Genomic DNA, 20,000 nt, shown 5'->3' with positions numbered 1-20,000 from the left:
ACTGTTGTATAAACATTAAAGTGTGGATGTTATTACTCGCTTTAAATGTCTTGCTTATGATCTTCTGAAAATTGGACAAATTTTCCCCTCCGCAACTTCCCCTCTGCAACAGTAGATGCTGTTTTCAAATCCTACCTCATTGAGAAAACCGTAACTATTTAAGTTTCCTCTTGTGATCTTTTCAATTAATATAAATTGGGAAAAAGCATCAGCCTACTAGACTCTAGATAATATTTCAGAATTCAGAGAATCTGCTAATAAAACAAAAACAAACAAAACACCAAGTTTTCTGTTCCCCTCCGCAACGGCCATATTTTTAAGCTCTATGATCTAAGAAATGCATTTTGGAGAAAAGCACGACAGCAGCAAGTAAAGCTTTGTAGATGATCTTAAGCCTCAATAGGTTATGAGAAGTAAAGGAAAATTCTTATTTAAACTATAACAAGATCTTTGCCTCTAAATTTCCCCTCCACAACAGACGGAATACTGTGGAATGACCCAAAGTGTAGTTTTAGTACCAAAATGTAGCCCTTAGGCTAGTGGAGCGACTTTGCACATGACCTTGAAAAAAGCATTCGAATTATCCATCACTAATGTTGGAAAGGATAGAAACAAAGCCTCTTGCTTTTACCGCCAACGAAAATCCTTATGTGTGCAGAACTCATCAATGTGCCAACCTGTTGCGCTTTGTTTGTACTCGCATTTTCGATAAGCTAGTCTAAGTTTATGTTTGTTTGCGTTCTGTTTTCGTGTTTTTCTTTCAAGGTCGCGTGAAAATCGCGGTCTCGAACGTAATTTTTGTGGTTGCCTTGTTTCGTATTGAAATGCATTGTGATTCGCTGAAAAATCTTGCGCCACATTTTTATCCAATCAGAGGCAATAGCCGAACCAATTTTGATTGGCTCGTTCTCGTCTTCCCGCGCTTACCGCCGGCTGCATATGATGTATTTGTCTTGCGTCCTGATTGGCTTATTTGATTTTCTATGTCTATTGTAATTGGTCATAGCCTTTGTTTGGTTTCGGTCGTGCGCCACTTATTTGAAAACGGTAAACTGCTATAATAGATGGCATGGGGTGTATTATTGCAAACTGAATTTTCCTTTCCTTGCAGGCTCTGCACCTTGGCGAAAAGTCTAACAGACCTTAACGTGTCAATGAACAAAATTGGAAGTCTTCCTTCAGAATTTGGCTGCTTTTCGAAGCTTTCTTCTTTGGATTTAAGGTAACTATTCAGTACATGTGCCATTGCTTAACTGCTTGTTTCAAATGTCTTCATCGTAAAGGAAAGACGTTACTTGTGCAACGTAAAGGAAATTATAAAGTTTGAAAATGACTTCTTTTATTAACTGTGCTGTTCGTGAAATAGCCACGGCAGTACAAATACTTGATTCAGTCGCTCCACTCCTACTGCATGCTTCGACTGAGAAGTAATTAGCGAATTGCTTTGGTTTATGATTACTTCACTCAGTGATTGGTTCAAAGTTCTCGCGCCACTTTTTCAACCACTCAGAAGTTAAACCAAAACCAATCGCGCATGCAAATTTTTCCCGCGCTTACCCAGGCGCCCATCGTCCAAGAGCATTCTGAGATTTGGATACAAGTTACAGCCTTCCCTCCCAGAGTGTTCGTTTTTCATCATCGAACGGGAAATTAGGAAACTGTTATCAGTCTGTGTATTGTAAGGCTTATGATCTTCAACCGTTTCTATTGTAGATACGTACGTATCGGGGCCATTTATGCAATGAGTAGATAGAGCAGCGTGATTGTTGCCATATTAGTTTGTCTTCTTTTTGCAGTGTCAATCAGCTGAGTGCCTTGCCTGATACTTTTTCCAGTCTTAAAGTTTTGAGGGAAGTTAACATCTCCAACAACCGGTCAGATATTCTTCTTTTTTTTCCGTGCCGTGTGTAGTTTTTCGTTGTTAACTGCCAGAATTTTTGACTGACTGACCGATCAACTGATAAAATGAATACCTGCGTTACTTACGTCTCGTCCAATGACCAATGTTTTTCCCGCGGCATGCATCTGTTTAGTTGCCGTAACAGAGGCCGTGTTTTCACGACAGCCGTTGTCTCGCTTAACATTCCAGAAAGTGGTTTGTTTGCAGACTTCGTGAAGGGACTTAACAATGATACGTGTTTTCACGGGTAAGATTAAATGAGTAGAGAGCACGTGGCAATACAATAGGGAGCTTACGAAACGAGGACGATGACGGCTACGAGGACGTCATTTAAAAATACGAGTTCGCGTTATTCATATCACTACGAAACTATTTCATGTCGTTTCGCGTTAAAAATGTGTAGTAACTGTTGAGGAATTGGACTGGTATGAGTGAGTTGGAAGCGTAGAGAGAGAACTGAAAAGTCATCGTCATGTGCTAACGTCCTCCACATAACCTTGAATTTGGTCATTTCACGTCGTCATTTAGGAGATGACGGCAAAGAAATGTACCAAAATGTAAAACGCACGTGCAGAGCGTGCAGAGCCATTGTTTTTGCTCACTAAACCTATTGTTTCGTTTCGTAAGCTCCCTAATAATAAAAATAGCACGCCTGTTGTATTTCCGATTTGAATAACTGCAAGCGACTCCTCATTGGCCGAAAGTAATTGCCAACTCGCTTGTTGGCTTAAATTTAATGAGAATTCAAATGAAATTTGCCGACTTGCTTAACTTTAAGCGAGTTAGGAAAGGAACCTTCGGAATTTTCTGTTGTCACTCGCCAAGCGACCTGAAAAACTGCTCGTGAAAACACGGCAAGAGAGTTTACCCAAGGAAGATGACAACGGCTGTGAGCACGCCACAAAATAATGGGTTTAACGAACGAAAACAAAAGCTTTGCACGCCCTGCACGTGCGTTTTGCACTTTGACACGGTTCTTTGCTGTCTACGACTGAGACGATCGACTAAAAACGTCACCTCAAAATACAATTTGGCTTTACCACAAGTCTTTCGCGATTATTGAATCTCGTTCACGACGACGGCAACGGCAACGACAACGCCAAAAAGCAGTAACATTATTGGTTGAAAGAACCAAATTGCTCGTGCTGCATGTGCGGCACGCATTTTTGCACATTTCTCTCCCGTACTCGTCAAAACCACAGGTAACCCAGGCTCACTGTGTGTGCCACATTGATAAATATAGAGAACATATGAGGCGAAGTTTAGGTCTGAAAATTTGCTAGAAAATGGAAATAAAAATCGATGAAACTTACCATGTGGTGAGCTGTTGTTGTCTTTAATATGTACACGAAGTTTCGGGGAAAGTGGACCCCGTTCACCTTCCTTCATAATATAGTGACAAGGTAGGAGACTGAAGCCAGCGTAGGGACTCCAATCGACCCAAAACAAGCACGATTTTTTTCGCGAAAATCGAATCCAGTCGCTAAATAAACATGCCAGGCTCGTGGAACATGAATTTCTCTAAACCATGAAGCCACTGAAGCATCTCCGGGTAGCAACGCGAAGGCACCAGGCTCCGTAGAACTTGTAAGTTAACCTGCTAAAATGGCGGCCAGAAACCGTTGTCTTCGCAAAGTGTCCAATTCAAAATGGCACTGAACTCGAGACGCCTGGTGATGAGTATAAAAGTTTCCCTGGAGGGAGGGGAGTCCCAGATTGCTCAGTGAGATTTGGGACTCCCCTTCCTCCAGGGAGGACACTTGGACACTGAGCGAGGGTAACGCATCAGATTCAGAGCGACCTTAAAATTTTCCAATTGTGAAGGTTGCTCTGAATCTGAGTTTTATCTTAGCCTGTTGTAGGATACGTCTCTAGGAAGGTAGGAAGGTAGGTAGATAGTTCGGTAATACTTAATTTAAAATATTCAAATCAAAAGAGAAACATGCTAGTCCCAACCTGTTTTTGTTTTTTAACTAATTTTCCTATATAATGCTCCGCCTTTACTAACTTTAAGATCTTGAGAGTGCTAGATCGAGGAGAAAATGACGTCAAAGGCAAAATTAATATGCAGGTCGGGAGTTTTGGGCTTTCAGACTTTTAAGGTGGCTCAAACCAGATTCAACACTTTCAAGAGATCTTGTTATTAGAAGGATTGACACTACAACAATTTATCACGTACCAGCCATGTTATTGTACCGTGTGAAACACCAAATATTAGTGAACAAGATGCAGTCATTTTTGTGGCGTAACAAGTTACCATGGCAACAGGAAAGCCTTGCAAAAACACTGTATTTTGGCTTCAGTTGCCCCCAAGTTTTTATTGCACAAACGTGATCAGCAGGCCAAGGTGAAACTCTCTTCCAAGTTTAGAAAAATTATGTGGAGCGGATTCAGAGCTATCTTAAATTTTCAATTAGTTAAGGTGGCTCTAAACTCCAAAGAATTTTTGTAAACTTTGCAGAAAATTTCATTCTGGCATGCTGATTACATTTCAAAAAATAACAAAAAGGGAGTCACCGAGTTCGTTTTTGAGATATGAGTAGCTAAAGCCAAAACATGGGGTGTGTTTGCAGGGCTTTCCTGTTGCCACGGTAACCTTTTACGTCATAAAAATGACCGAATCTTTTTCAGCAATAATTGGTATTTAATATGGTACCACAACATTGCTGTAAAGTGATAAAGTGTTGTAGTGTCAATCCTTCTAATAAGAACGCTTCTTTTAAGTGTTGAAACTGGTTTGAGCCACCTAGCCACCTTAAACTCGCGTTTTGCATATATAACAAGCTACATTCACACGCTGAAAGTTTAAGCTCGTGTGCCTTTCACGTCACTTTTCCCTGGATCTAGCCCTCTGAGGTCCAATCTGTCAGTTGTGAACGTGAGTAATGGGTGGCCGTGAAATATAAAACTTACACTCAAACTCTGGAAGGCCTCTGGATAAAAGTCAAAGCTCAAAATTGTGGCAGTCAGGTGTTAAACAAAGGCACTTTCAAAATCTGACGAAAAAAAAAGAAATGATTTTTTTATCACAGGGGCACTTTAAATGAAGGGCGAGTTTAGCTTCATTCAAGAGCTGGTTCCAAAGCATAGCACCGCTAAATTTAAAAGTTTTAGAGCTTACTGTGTGTGTTTAAGTATTACCTCTCCACTCAGACTTAATTAATTCTTACTTCAGTCAGCTGAAAAACTCATTAGGGTGAAATTGAACCGTGTTTTTTTTTCTAGGTTCAAGAATGTGCCTCCGGTTTTATACTCATTGAAATCATTGGAGATTATTATCGCGAGCGGAAATCAGGTATTTCATATACAGATTTCATAATATTTACTATTTGCATGTAAACCTAGTTTAATGGCGAAAGTTCTACAATAGACCATTTTACAATTTTGTGCTCAGTTGCCAGGCCTTTGAATAAAAGCGAGGCTGGAGTTGACCATGCTTTGATACAAACCACACTGCTTTTCTTATATAAATAGAAACTTGTTAGCATTACAACAGAATGATTTACACAAGAAAAGCAACGAAGTTTGTATCCAAGCAAGGTCATCTACAGTCTCCAGGTCTGGAAACAAAGCTCAGAACTGTAAAATGGTCTATTCTCTCAGTTCAGATCTAGAGCATTTGAAAGTCGAAAGTCATTGGTCTGTCCCATGATAAGCACGAAAATTTCCTTTAATTCTGTCCGAATTCCGAATCGCCCATCATTAATAGGTAAGTTCTGTTTGCTATATACGCTACATCTGATAGCCTATTCGTTACCTTCTTACCCATAATTCCTCCCCCGCCCTCCCCCCGTCGTCTGGTTTGCCTCCGGACAGCTGGGGTTCTTAACAGTTGTTGTGGCAGTTGTTCTGTGCTGTCGTTTTGTTTAAAAGCTCCTAACTGTGTATTTATTTTTAGAAAACAGTCCTAAGAAAATACGCGCGCTGATTGGCTAAAAAGCGTGTTTCTGTAACTCGATGGAGACACAGAACTAGCACGAGCTGTTGACGTAGTGATGGCGCGAGCAAAGAGAATTTACATTTTGATAATTAGAGTTAACAAGTTGTTTTCCTTTTTCTCGTCGCGTTGTTTTCTAAAAGAAATAGAAAACATGTACTCCGTGTTTCTATCAAGTTATAGAAACACGAGTGAAAGTTCAGGATAACTCGAAAAAGCTGTGGAAACACTCGTCTGTGGCTTGTGTTCCCACAGCATTTCTCTTTCTGCCAAACTTTCACTCGTGTTTCTATAACTCGATAGAAACACGGTACATGTTTTCTATTTCGTAAATGTAGAGTCACGGTCTAAGAAAAGAAGAATGTTTTAATGAGCGCCTTGTGACAAAGCCTTAACTTCTCTTTAGATTCAGTTGATTGACGTTGATAATTTGCTGCCGATGTCCGCTCTTTCTACGTTGGATTTGCAGAACAACGACATCGCTCAGGTTCCCCCTCAGTTGGGCAATGTAACTCAATTAAGGTGAGTAAAGGACTTGATATTAGCCAGTATTTAGAAGAGGCTTAGTAATAGAAACAGCGAATAAAGGACGGTGCCTACTAATTCAAAGGTATGTTTGCGCGGTTTGCTGAATATGCGGGAAAAGCAGATCTTCACAAGTGTGAAATCTCAAACCACATTGAAATCTTTTTGACGTGTTCTAAAGAAGAGTCCTTTACACATTTCTAAAGAGCAATTTTCGATAAGTACGTGACCCACTGAGTGACAAGAAGCGGCGAACCAATTGTGCAGTTTAAAACAGTTAAGAAAGCACTTTGAATGTTTACATGTTGTAACCTTATACTTTCAATTGCAGCTGACTTGGAAACAGACAACCTCGGCAAGCGTGAACGTTCAGAGAGTCTGAAATTACTTTTGTCCGACACAAGCGTCTTTGTTGAGAAAAAAAAATTAATGGGAGAACATTCTTGCCTCTCCTTTAAGATTCTGTAGCAGAAGAAGTTCTCTTTAACGGGCTACTCTACCGGGCTACTCCAGCCTGTGTAGTCGGAGGGATAATTTATAGTGGGATTATTTCAACACGCGCGAATAAATCAATGGTTCGTCTGTTGTGGTTTCCAGGTGATCTGGTGACGTAATTCGGAGGACTGGGGAGAAAAATTTTAACGCCTTATCCCACAACCACGCGCGACCTTATTTTCGAATTCAACATGGCAGAGGCGAGGTTAGATTTTGGTGGGTCTACTTGAATGTTCATACAGTAACAGGAATTGTGGTAGACACGTAATGATCTGTTGAGTTTTGGCGATGGAAATACTGCAGGGAGTTTGGAAGCAACACCTAAGGCCGCGCGCGGTTGTGGGATACGGCGTTAAATTTCTTCTTCCCAGTCCTCCAAATTACGTCACCAGATCACCTGGTTGCAAACCATCGATTTACTCGCGCGTGTTTGACTAATTCCGCGAGCTACCCAGGCTCGGGGTACTCTGGTGTCCTCGTCACTGCTCTTAAGCGGAAAAAACTCATACTTGAGCTGTACATCCACGTATTCATCTTTGTTGGAAGGGCATCCTTTAAATCTCTGACCTCTCCTAATTTTTAACCTGACTTGATTCAACACTTGACAGGTCATTGCAGTTGGAGGGGAACCCATTCAGAAATCCAAGAGCGGCAATACTTGCAAAAGGAACCCAGGCCCTTCTCGCGTACCTCAGAGATCGCATACCCACCTGACTTCCGGTAACATTGTTCACTGGGGGAAGGTTCATGGAGAAGACCAAGAACCATCTTACGGAGGGTCCAAAATTTGTTGGTGTACAGTGAGAACGTTTCCATTTCAGAAGAGAACTTCGCTACTTCTTCGATGATCATTATTTAGGATCTTCATCTCTGAAACGTTTGCCGAAGGATTAAAGAGTATTCGATGCAAAAGCACGGCAAGGTTTGACTAGTTGCTGCTATGGTAACAACCACGTTAACGTGACTTGAAAATAAGAAACGTTTTTAGAGGAAAGAGAGGCACTACTGAAGAAATCAAACTGTTAAAGGTCGAGTGATATTTTGGAGAAATTCAGTGGATGGTTTTTCCATTTGCGTTTTAATACGCTTTGTGCAATTAACGAAGATAAAGGGAGTCAAGCAGCGACAATGCCAGAAGCCAAGAATATTATTGGTTTAATAATTAACAATTATTCACCGAAGTAGAGGTGAATATAGGCTGATTCTCAGACGGTCCAGGTCGCTCGTGTCACGCACGAAGTAGAGTGCGTGACACGAGCAACCTGGACCGTCTGAGAATCAGGCTAAGGTGAAAAGCACTTGGCTAGTCACTTCCCAATTAGCCAATCAGCGCGCGCGGAGAGCACTATTCACTTGTGTGGTATATACTAAGGAAAAGCAAATCGTGCTGTACGTGCAGCAGGCATTTTAGTGCATTTCCTTGCCATAGTCTGCAAACAACACCTTAATCGTACCAAATTAAAGGTTTTGATAAGAACTAACTGTGGTAAATCTTTCATTTTTACCTCATTGATGACGAAGTCTCAATGAGGTATAGTGGTGGGGCTTCAGCTGCTCACTGGATCGCTCGATCAATGGGCTGTTGAATTTCGGGTTTCGTTCGGGCGGCCGAATTGGTGTACGAATATTCTCGAAACGGAAGAGCGAATCGCACGTGTCACAGGTTCGAATCTACCCTTTATTTAGGGCTAGTTCTGAATTTTCTATTGAGTTATCAAAAATGAAAGTTTTAAAAGTCGTAGTAGAATATATATCCCAATGCTCTACATTTCGTCACTGAGGTGCTACTTAAAGCAGTTTGCGCCAATCCAGTTATGTGATACGTTGCCCATACATTTCAAGGTGAACGAGGCGGAATCATTGCGAAATACTTCAGTTACACTTTCATTGTGGGTGCAAACTCTCCTGCAGCAAGAGAACTTCGGCGACGGAAACGTAACAAAAACCACCCTGACTCTTCTGTGACATCATCACCGCTGTCTTGGTGCCAAGAAAAAAAAATAGATTTCTCGTTTGCCCACGGCAACGACAACACAACAAGACAATAACAACGTCGTGAAAAATCGCCAAATTTAGGGTGACCCGTGTGAACTTTCATTCTAAAACCGCTCGTGTCCGTTCATCTTTAGGATTCTTCGCCCATATCGTACGGCGTGAACCAGATTGAATAATCCCTCAAGACTTACGATGGTGCAAAGTTATATTTTTCTTCCTCGTAGATTGCGACCTTTAGACGAAATGGATAAGTGATCCTCACATTTTTCGTTAATCAAAATAGACCTTTTTCATAAATTACACCTGTTTTATTATTCTTTTGCTAATGTGCAAATTAGCCTACCAAGCCTCACTTTAGGGAAAGAATTCTTTTCAATTCACTGTATAGTGTCGAGACTTGGTAGGCTAATTTGCACTTGGACAAATGGATTATAAATTGACCGCCATTTATGAACAAGGTCTATTGTTTGAACTTTTTTCAATAAAGCGTTTGTATGCGCAATAAATGAATTTCGGAATCGCTTGGTTTTGTTTTCGAATTGGTGACGTGTAACGCTTGCGCTATTGTTTCAAAACAAAAGCTCTTTGTGTCAGATCAATAGGGCAACCGTAACTCCAAACTCGTTCCCAGGCTTTCTAGAGAGACCCTGGGAACGAGGTTGCCGTAACTCATCACAGTTATTCAAGATGGCGGTATCCGGTCAATTCGCCTACGTGCAAACTCGCCTACGCCAACTCGCCTACGCCCACTGGTGAACTCGCCTACGTAGGCGAATTTTATCACCATCATAGGCGAGTTCGTTGTTCCTCATAGTTGTGTAAAATGTGTTTGTTCTGCTCCTGATAGCAGACTGATTGCGATAGCCGACACGTACGAATTCAAGAATTACGGTCAGTAAATTTTTCAAAGGAACACGTTTTCATACTATTCAAATTAAATCGCTTTCTCTCCTATTGGTACTGGAAAATAAACAAAATGCTATAGGTCTCAATGGCTCATGATCGCAGAACAATTCGTGTACTTCTATTCCTAAATACGTGGAAATATTACACCCTAACCATCATAACATCATATAATAGTTATGTATTTGGCTAAACAAGATTCTCAAGGTGCGCTCCCCAGCAGTCACAAATAGCACCAAACCGATCATGGCTTCCCTGCTGGCTTTGTTTTGTAGTTTTATTTGGGGTTCATTTGATCGATAGAGCGGTTTTCAATTGAGTGTCGAAAGCAATTAGCGAATTGCTTTGGTTTTGCATTTACTTCACTCAGTGATTGGTTGAAAGTTCTCGCGCCATTTTTTTCAACCAATCAGAAGTGAAAGCAAAACCAATCATGGCTTGCGTGTGCACATTTTCCCGCCCTTTGTTTCGGCTACATGTAATTACTTCGAGTCTTGATTGGTTTACTGGATTGTCTCCGTCCTTTTTGATTGGCTAATGTAATTACTTTGGTTTTGGTTTTACGACACTCATCTGAAAACCGCTCTATCAACGGAGTTGATAATGTAAATTGGCCACCGTACAGAGATTCTAAAAGCTGACGTTTCGAGCGTTAGCCCTTCGTCAGAGCGAATCCCGGAGACGAAGGGCTAACGCTCGAAACGTCAGCTTTTAGAATCTCTGTACGGTGGCCAATTTACATTATCAACTCCGTTGATAAAACCAAATTTTTGTATACTACTTCCCCACCGACGCAGCACCACAGTTTCTTCAGAAACTACCCCCTTCATTAATTACAAAAATTTGGTTTATCAACGGAGTTGATAATGTAAATTGACCACCGTACAGAGATTCTAAAAGCTGACGTTTCGAGCGTTAGCCCTTCGTCAGAGCGAATCCATTCGCGAATCCATTCGCTCTGACGAAGGGCTAACGCTCGAAACGTCAGCTTTTAGAATCTCTGTACGGTGGTCAATTTACATTATCAACTCCGTTGATAAACCAAATTTTTGTATACTATTTTGCCACCGACGCAGCACCACAGTTTCTTTAGAAACTACCCCTTCCTTCATTAATTACTTTGGTTTTGGTTTGGTTTTTATTGGTCAAACTTGTTTTTCTCGTTCTGGTTGTCTCACATTTGGCTGAAAAGCCAGTGTGTTTTGGTTCTTCGTTGAGATTGCTGAGCTTCAATCAGCTTACTAGCACAACATTGCGGGGAAGGTGACACTGACCAAAAACTTACCTCGGACCGCATATCGGCTTAAGAGAGCTTCCAAATTAACCGCAGCGCTGCTGGATGAACAAGAACGCTGGACATAGAATGTAGCGGTAAGAGAAAAAGGCAGAAAACACATTGTGTCATACGAACAAAGACTATAAAAGCGGGAACGGATACAACATAGGATGGTTTAATATTTTTATATATTTTTTCTACATTTCGGTTGGCCATACCACTCTTCGTCGGGTACATTGGACTTTTTACACTATGTTTTCGTGAAAGATAAAGGGTGTGCCCCTGTGGGGTACCCTGGACACCAAGTGCTTTGTCTCCACCATGCTTTGCAAATAGACTTACAATAGATTTTTACCTCCCCTGTATTGCTTTAAAGTGTTAACTTCTACACTCGTCCACGAAAGCTTTGAATGCCATCATGTAAATTTTTGTTTTGTAATTTTTGTGTTTTCCTTGCCGTTTCCTTATGAGATCAGGCAGTGGAATGCGGAGTCTGCCAAGCGATTATTCAGTAAGTACAACACTTCCTTTTTGTAACCAAGGAGTTGCAATTGTAAATCAACTGAATTTAATTGTCAACAACTGAAAAACAGCTTTCCTCTGTTGTAGGCAATTTCCTAGAGACACCTGTCTAGAATTGCGGACCTTTATATTTTGCTAATGCTTTGCCAGCATTGAATCTTTCCTTCCTTCGTTCCCTCCTTCCCTTCCTTTTTTCTTCCTTCCTTCCCTTCCTCTTTCCTTCCTTCCTTCCTTCCCTTCCGTCATTCCCTCCTTCCCTTCCTTTCTTCTTTCCTTCCCTTCCTTCCCTTTTTTCCTTTCCTTTTTTCCTTCCTTCCCTTCCTTTCTTCCCTCCTTTCCTTTCTTCCTTCCCTTTCTTCTCTTCCTTTCTTCCCTTCCTTCTTTCCCTCCTTTCTTCTTCCTTCCTTCCCTTCCATCCTTCCCTTCCATCCTTCCCTTCTTTCCTTCCCTTCCTTTCTTCCCTTCCTCTTTCCTTCCTTCCTTCCCTTCCTTCCCTCCTTTCCTTTCTTCCTTCCTTTTCTCCCTTCCCTCCTTTCTTCCTTCCTTCCCTTCCATCCTTCCCTTCCTTCCCTTCCTTCCTTCCCTTCCCTCCCTTCCTTTCTTCTTTCCCTCCTTTCTTCTTCCTTCCTTCCCTTCCTTCCCTTTTCTTCCTTCCTTTCCTTCCCTTCCCTCCTTTCTTCTTTCTTTCTTCCTTTCCTTCCTTCCTTTCCTTCTTTCCTTCCCTTCCTTCCCTTCGTTTCTTCCCTTCCTTCCCTTCGTTTCTTCCCTTCCTTACTTTCCTTCCTTCTTTCCCTCTTTTCTTCTTCTTTCCCTCCTTTCCTTTCTTCCTTCCTTTCCTCCCTTCCCTCCTTTCTTCTTCCTTCCTTCCTTTCCTTCCTTCCTTCTTTCCCTTCCCTCCGTTTCTTCCCTTCCTTCCCTTCGTTCCTTCCCTTCCTTCCTTCCCTTCCCTTCCTTTTTCCTTTCTGTGGTGATCCCAAGAATGGTTGTTGTCAATCATAAGTCCTATATTTAGCACAGAATGTCTGCTATGTATGTTGACCTGCTAAAGAGATTGGAGGATGAACATTGTAATTAAGTTAACTTATTAAAACACAGACATTCAAACATGCAAAAGCTTCATTTACTGTCTGAAATATCTGGTCCAAGTCATTGCCTGTCACTGTGAGGGACGACATGTTCTGACCACTGGTTGAATTTGTTCCTGGTAGTCCCTGGTTCAACTTCTCAGCTGCACTTGCAAATAGCCAACTAGTTGCTTCTGGCCAGTTGAGATTCTTAACAGTTGTTATTGAATGTTCTGTTCTGTCGTGATTGTTTCATTGGCCCTGAAAATCCCCTATGGGGAGTGGTCAGTCAAGTGAATTTTTGGATTGTATCATCATCATCTTCATTGTGGTCATCAGCATTATCCTCAACTTCATCATTATCGTCATCTTCATTGTGGTCATCGTCATCATTATCATCATTATTGTCATCATCATCATCATCATCATCATCATTGTTGTCATCAACTTCAACATTAGTGTTATCAACATCATCATCATCGTTTTCATTGTGGTCATCATAATCATCGTCATCATTGTGATAGTCGTCATCATTATTGTCATCATAATCATCGTCATTGTGATCGTTGTTATCATTGTTGTCATCAACTTCAACATTAGTGTTATCATCATCATCATCATTAATATTATTATTATCATTGTTACTGTTATAATTATTGATATCATCTTTATCATTATCATCATTAATTGTAATTAATTTATTGATTAATCACAAATTTTGCCCCACGAAGAATCTTTATGCTGGTAGTGATCTTTTGTTCCTATGATGTTCATTAAACAGCATGAGTTCAACGACTCGGATCGAGAGAGCGCTCCACAAAATTAAAGATTTTCTTAGCAGAAGGTATGAATTGAGGAGAATCGATAAATATGCATGAAAATCGATGAATATGCATAAAATTACGAGAAACGATGAATATGCACGAAATGGAATCAAAAAATATTTATGAAAATCGGTTAATATGCTTGAAATGAGGAGACTTGATGAATATGCATAAAATAGACTGGAATCAATGAATATTCATGACAATTGGTTAATATGGAATATGCATGAATCGAGAAGAATCGATAAATATGCATGAAAATCGATGCATTTACATGAAATGACGAGAATCGATAAATATGCATGAAATGGAATGGAATCAATAAATATTTATGAAAATCGGTTAATATGCATGAAATGAGGAGAATTAATGAATGTGCATGACTGGTCTGAAACCAAGGAATATGCATATTAGTCGATGAATGTTCTGAGGTTCAATGAATATGGATGAAAATCGATAAATTTGCATGAAATGACAAGAATCGATAAATATGCATGAAATGGACTGGACTAAATGATGAATATGTCTGAAATAACGAGAATCAATGATGAATATGCATGAAATGGACTGGAATTAATGATTATACATGAAAATCGATGAACGTGCATGAAATGAAGAGAGTCTATAAACACCAATGGGACGCGATGAATATGCATAAAAATGACGTATTAAATAAATCATGTGAATGATTAATAATGATGAAAATGAATGTTGGGAGGATGGCAAAATGCAGTGAATTCGATCATGAAACGATCGCGTAATAATGAAAACAAGGACAGTGATGAAGATTAACGAATCGCTGACCTGGTTTTCTTTGTACCAGTTTCCTTACATTTGGTCCAATTCAAACTATCCTTCACTCAAGCCTCTGGGCTCCTGGGTCAAAGACTTGCTTCTTCGGTTTATGTTTATAGCGGTAAGGAACGTTTTCTTTGGGGTCATATAGCAGCTGTTATTAATATCCAATTTGCCTGGCTTGCCATCAGTCCTCAAAACAAAAAAGAAACTAGATTTACATTGTTGAAACGATAGAAGCTACCATGATACCTAGCCATACATGATCCGTTTCTCTCTCCTTGCCTTTACTTGTTCGTTGTAAAGTTGCCTGGTCGGGTTTGTTCGGCCTTGGATCACTCTGGCTTCAAGTAAGGAAATAAAAGATGTGTATGTGTTCGCGATAGAAAAGAGTTAATCTCAAAAGAACATTTTTTAACAATAAATAAAATGAAATTTCAGGTTAACAGAATTATTGAATTTATTAACGTACGAAAACATACTGCTTTTTGCTAAAAAGTTGAACTAATGAAAATGCATTTAAACAAAAACACTACCATCATATTCATTGTTTATTGGCTAAGGTTTAAGGTTATTTTTTTACGATTTAGATTTCTAAGAGTATCAGGACTTGCATGACAACGAAACTAGTCTACCAAAGGAAAGAGTAATCTAGGATTTCGAGGAAATGGAAACGTAATGGCCTCATATATCAAAAGATAAAAGCTGCTTTGTCAGGAGGGAGTAGTCAGGTAGTATTACAAAGTACATGTCCTTATGAAAACACGATGACTTCCAGATGATCAAATTAAGTGTATACGGCCTGCAAAAAATGGTCTCCGATTATTATTACTAATCGACTGGTGTTCATCTAAACATATTTTCTGAAGGGCAAATTGCTCTCAACATTCTGTCCTTAACACCTTGCTGTTTTTATTTAAGTTTGTTGCATGCTAAGGAGTGTATAGATTATTTGCGTGATCATAAGAAAGGTAACATAGACCTCTCCCTTGGCTTCTGGGGAGAGGTCCTGGGAACGAGGTTGGGTGAGATATTTGTTTGGGCTTGAATTGGGAAGCATGGCAGGGGATGGGGAGGGTCAGACAACTGAGCAGAGAGGGTTGGGGAAAGGGGGGATTGAGCTCCATCTGTCTTAAGGAGTTTGAAATCTAACGATTCAAGTTTTTTATGCGTGTCACTTGCTATAAATTGTATTTTATAATATACTTTAGAATCGTTTCCAATGTTTAGTGTTAGTTTTAATAGTTTTACTTGTAAGATAAGTTTATTATTATTTGCTGTGACATACGAAAATTAAGATATGCAATTTTTATTGTAAAAAACAAAAGACTATTTTAAACGTTAACGTAAAAATTAGGAAAAATGAATAGAGAAATCTGAATGTTTGAGGTCATTCCATGGCTACCAATGAAACAGGAGAAATGGTTGTGCGCGTGCGTGATTTGTTGACCACACCCAATTTCGTTCCCAAATTCCGCTTTCTTTTGGTCAGCACCAAGAACACGAACTAATACTCTGGCCACTTCCAAAGGCAGGAACTCTGCAAATCACCGACTTCCGGCTGGTCTATGCACGCTCAGAAATTTGAAGCAACAGTGGTTGTGAACAGTTACAAAATGGACCTTTACTACGCCTGCGCATAAATTGGAAATCAGTGTTTTTGGTGCTGACCAAATTAAAAGAAAAGCGGAATCTGGGGACGAGATTGGGCCATACTGGGTTGGTGTTATGGTCTGTCACCTTACTCAGTTTCAGTGGTATTTTTTTACATTTGTAAGAAACATGTTTTATTTTCCATATCTACAGTCCTTGTGAACAGGTGAAATAATTAAGTAATAGGCCTACAGGATTTAACGACATAGACGTCAAACAAAAATATGAGACTTCGTTGTACTTACAGTCTGAATCTTAGTAGATGGCCTTGCGAGTCTTGATTCTTCTCTGGTTGTATTCAGCTTGTATTCAGCAAATTTTCTTTTTGAAGTTTAATTTAGGCCTGTGAATGATAAGAGCGAGTAAATAGAAATACTTTATACATAAGGAATATAAAAATGCATTTTCCTTTTAAGCAGTGGTGACAACTTGGATTACATATTAATGTTCCGCAACGGTCGTCATTTGCGAATCATTACAAATTACCAAACGAGAAACAAAAAGATGAAAATTAAACTGCATTAAAGAACAATTGAGATGAGATTGACGTCAAGTTATTGTCGTTTAATTAAAGTGGCATCACTATAACATTTTTGCAAGTCTCAAAAACTATTAATCTGTTTTTATCGTCAGTATTTTGTCCCTTCACATTTTTTATTAAGTCGTTTTTTTATTATTTATAATTGCAAGAACTTTACGTGGCAAATTATTAGTATTCTTTCCAATAAAAAAGGCAGGTATTGACTTCGTTCCCAGTTCTTTTCACCGCCGACAGTCCCCAGTTCTCGGCGGTGAAAATCCCTGGGAATGAGGTTGGTAAGGAGATATATTGGGGAGTTTGAGCACGCGCGTTTTTGAGACGCGGACGGCGTGCCAGGACAGTGGTGTCTCGCAGATTTTTAGACTTAATCATCTCTAATGGTGAAAAGATACTTAGCAGTGTAAATGTGGTTGTGTGAAGACAAGTTATAAAGGGAAATCAGCTCACTTCCGGTCGCCATGCGCGTCTCAAACACGCGCATGCTTAAGCTCCCTATTATTGAAAATGAGTCAAGACTTAGGACTTCAGTGCTATTTGCTATCGCTTAAATCTTTCTTCAAATCGTTATTTGTTTATTGTCTGTTGAAGAGTCTCTTATTAGATTTCGTTTCATTTTAAAAAACACCACAACTTACATCACGAAGGAAAAATGTGAAGGGAGGATGGATGGGAACGTGACCAGAAGATTTTGAGGTAATGAAAATTGGGTAATGACCTCATGTACGTCAAAGGGTTCTGGGGGTGCTGTGATCACCGAGGTGGGGAGGGTGAATGGTCAACTGAGGAAGAGAGGAGAGGGCCCCCTTAATATTACATGTCCTCATGATGGTTTTCAAATTATCCTACAACTTGGTCACACATGGTACACTAAACGAGTATATTTGAAAAAGGATGATAAAAATTGGCTGACCTCTCTACATTAGTAACCCTCAGACCCCGATTTTTCAAACGATGGAGCCACATTTGTAAGAAGTACTTCCACGAGGAGCGATTGCTCGCAACACTTTGTCATTGCGCTACTGTCACCTTTTTGTCCGAAAAGTTGAAAAGGAAGTTGACTGGGTGTCTCTGGGCAGTGAAGAAAAATCGCGTTTTTGGCCGAAGCATTGTTTAAATTAACTGTTCGTGTTTTTGGTGATTTGCGAAGAGCGCAGTTTATTTATCTAATAATTAGAAAGCTTTGTGTGCTTTGTCGTTGTTGGGTTAGAGTGTGAGGAATGTCAGAGGCGGGGTAGGATCAGTCAGGGAACTGAACAGGGAGGGATGGAAGATTGGTGCGGTTAACGAGATCTGTGTAGAGCGTTTAAATTTCACTGGTTTAAAGTTGACAGTTTTAATGCGTTTTAAGTTGTTACAAGTTGTTATCTCGGCTGCTAATGTTCTCTTCAGCTTTAACTTAAGGACGGTGCCTACAATTGTTATTGCGCATACGTTCTGCGCATCTCCAGATGCTCGGATTTCCTATCGCCGATGCTTACTGATACACGGATATTTTTTGCGCGGTTTAAAACTATTCAGATAAAGTAGATCTTCGTAAGTACTCTTGGTATCCAGAAAGAAAATTGGGGGTAACCATGCATTTTTGAGAGATAATCAAGCTTCAATTTGAGAAAGAACGCCATACATTGCTTTGTATTTTAAAGCTTTAATCGGTTTAATAGTTTATCATTTATTTATATATTTGTTGTTTTAAAACTTTATAATGAGTGAATAATGTGTGGAAAGAGGAAGAGAAGAGAAGAGGAGAAAGATTTTGCAAATGTTTTGAAAATGAAGTTAAACAATCGTGTGAAATTTCGGGAAATGTATGGTCTGTTGTGGTTGGTTAGGAATAACACTAAATTGCAATAGGTGTTACCGATGATCTCTTGCCGTATTGTCGAAAGTTCCCTGAGACGTTTTTGGAGGCTCTGATCGTGGTGTTCTCAGCGGTTGATAATATGTAGTTGTAGACTAATAAAATAAGTACATTTTCAAAGCGCAGAAACGCTTGATTAGTTGCAAAAAGTAGCGCGAGATTTTCTAAGGGATTCTTTATGAGCAACAATTGTAATAATATTATCACTTACCAGCTCAAACTGAGAAATGGTTGTGAAAGTGAACGATACTAGGGATGAGGCAACTGGAGAACCAAATTTATCATCTTTTGCAGGTGAGACCCACCAAGTAAATGGACACATTTAACAGCTTGCAGATGTGAAGTCATTAAGTACTTACAGTTTGATGTTAGCAGTTTCCAATAATGGCGTAGGATTTGAATTTTCTGTAACGAGTAAAAAAATAAATCAAGTGAAGCTATGATCTTCGCAGTTATGATCGCAATTTTTACAATTGCGTAGAGAAGCCTGAAAAATTCAGGACCTCAACAGGGTTTGAACCCGTGACCTCGAGATTCCGGTGCGACGCTCTAACCAACTGAGCTATGAAGCCACTGACGTTGGGAGCTGGTCATTTGTGAGTTCCAATGGTCCCGTGAGGAATGAATCAATGATGAAATGGTATATGAAATAAATCATATATGAACTGCGGATATGAAATCAAGTGAAGCTATGATCTTCGCAGTTATGAACGGAATTTTTACAATTGCGTAGAGAAGCCTGAAAAATTCAGGACTTCACAACGGGGTTTGAACCCGTGACCTCGCGATTCCGGTGCGACGCTCTAACCAACTGAGCTATGAAGCCACTGACGTTGGGAGCTGGTCATTTGTGAGTTCCAATGGTCCCGTGAGGAATGAATCAATGATGAAATGGTATATGAAATGAATCATATATGAACTGCGGATATGAAATCAAGTGAAGCTATGATCTTCGCAGTTATGAGAGCAATTTTTACAATTGCGTAGAGAAGCCTGAAAAATTCAGGACTTCAACGGGGTTTGAACCCGTGACCTCGCGATTCCGGTACCGGTACCGCGAGGTCACGGGTTCAAACCCACGCGCTTGGTGTTGATCTATGGTGTAGCGAGCCTCGTGTCCAAGACATTTCTTCAAAGGGAAGGGGAAGGTCATGGGAACAAAGTTGGGATGTAATGATTGCTTGAGGTGTTACGTACTAACGGAGTATTCGTTCGAATCCGGATTAAAATATTGGCATAAGGGGTTTAAAGAATTGTTAAAGAAAAGAATGACATATCTTTACTGATTAGGATTTGGGAGGGGGGGGGGGGGAGATATTGTCAAAATGTATTGAAATGTAATAGCGCTGATGACTAAGATAGGCAGTGTAGATGAAATGATGTGACAAAGGCGCTTTTTTTAAAAAATAAGTTTAATAGTCTACTTCTTTTTAATTTATATCTTTAAAATAGTATTTTTTCTTTTAAATATTTTCATGAATGGATGGTGTGAGGAAGAGAGAAAGTGATTTTGCACGTTTTTTGGGAAATAGAGTTCACTTTGTTATGTCGGGAGATATATATCTTTCTCATTTCAACGAGTCATGGCCATACCGCTTGCATTTCTGTAGTACATCACGTCGAGAGCCACTTTGTAACACGTTGAAAACGATACAGAGATATGTGAAAGATCTTTCCCGACGTAACAAAGTGGCACTCGACATTTGGTTTCC

The 20,000-nt window shown here is 39.9% G+C and overlaps 3 protein-coding genes across 4 annotated transcripts in view; 1 reads left to right on the top strand and 2 right to left on the bottom strand.

The window, feature by feature from the left end:
* Nucleotides 1–8,338, top strand: part of LOC138025084 (leucine-rich repeat-containing protein 40-like) — a 28,729-nt gene extending 20,391 nt beyond the window's left edge. For both annotated transcript variants that reach the window (XM_068872346.1, XM_068872347.1), the window contains exons 13-17: nucleotides 1,112–1,222; nucleotides 1,797–1,874; nucleotides 5,126–5,195; nucleotides 6,244–6,359; nucleotides 7,466–8,338. In XM_068872346.1, the coding sequence (XP_068728447.1) occupies nucleotides 1,112–1,222; nucleotides 1,797–1,874; nucleotides 5,126–5,195; nucleotides 6,244–6,359; nucleotides 7,466–7,571 (481 nt within the window). In that variant the 3' untranslated portion in view covers nucleotides 7,572–8,338. The remainder of the gene's footprint in view (nucleotides 1–1,111; nucleotides 1,223–1,796; nucleotides 1,875–5,125; nucleotides 5,196–6,243; nucleotides 6,360–7,465) is intronic.
* A 3,350-nt stretch (nucleotides 8,339–11,688) lies between these two features.
* Nucleotides 11,689–12,108, bottom strand: LOC138023154 (octapeptide-repeat protein T2-like). The gene has a single exon (XM_068870176.1). The coding sequence runs from the start codon at nucleotides 12,106–12,108 to the stop codon at nucleotides 11,689–11,691; it is 420 nt and encodes a 139-aa protein (XP_068726277.1).
* Nucleotides 12,109–12,906: 798 nt separating this feature from the next.
* Nucleotides 12,907–20,000, bottom strand: part of LOC138023153 (protein zntA-like) — a 15,511-nt gene continuing 8,417 nt past the window's right edge. Inside the window, exon 2 of the mRNA XM_068870175.1 lies at nucleotides 12,907–13,283. Coding sequence (XP_068726276.1) covers nucleotides 12,907–13,283 — 377 coding nt within the window. The remainder of the gene's footprint in view (nucleotides 13,284–20,000) is intronic.

Source organism: Montipora capricornis, chromosome 11 (genome assembly GCF_036669925.1).
Source record: "Montipora capricornis isolate CH-2021 chromosome 11, ASM3666992v2, whole genome shotgun sequence".
NCBI lineage: Eukaryota > Metazoa > Cnidaria > Anthozoa > Scleractinia > Acroporidae > Montipora > Montipora capricornis.
This window is presented reverse-complemented; position numbering and strand designations above follow the sequence as displayed.

Bases quoted from the DNA above. Each gene is read 5' to 3' on its own strand.
- LOC138023154 (XM_068870176.1), bottom strand. From the start codon at position 12,108: ATGGAAGGGAAGGAAGGAAGAAAGGAGGGAAGGGAGAAAAGGAAGGAA.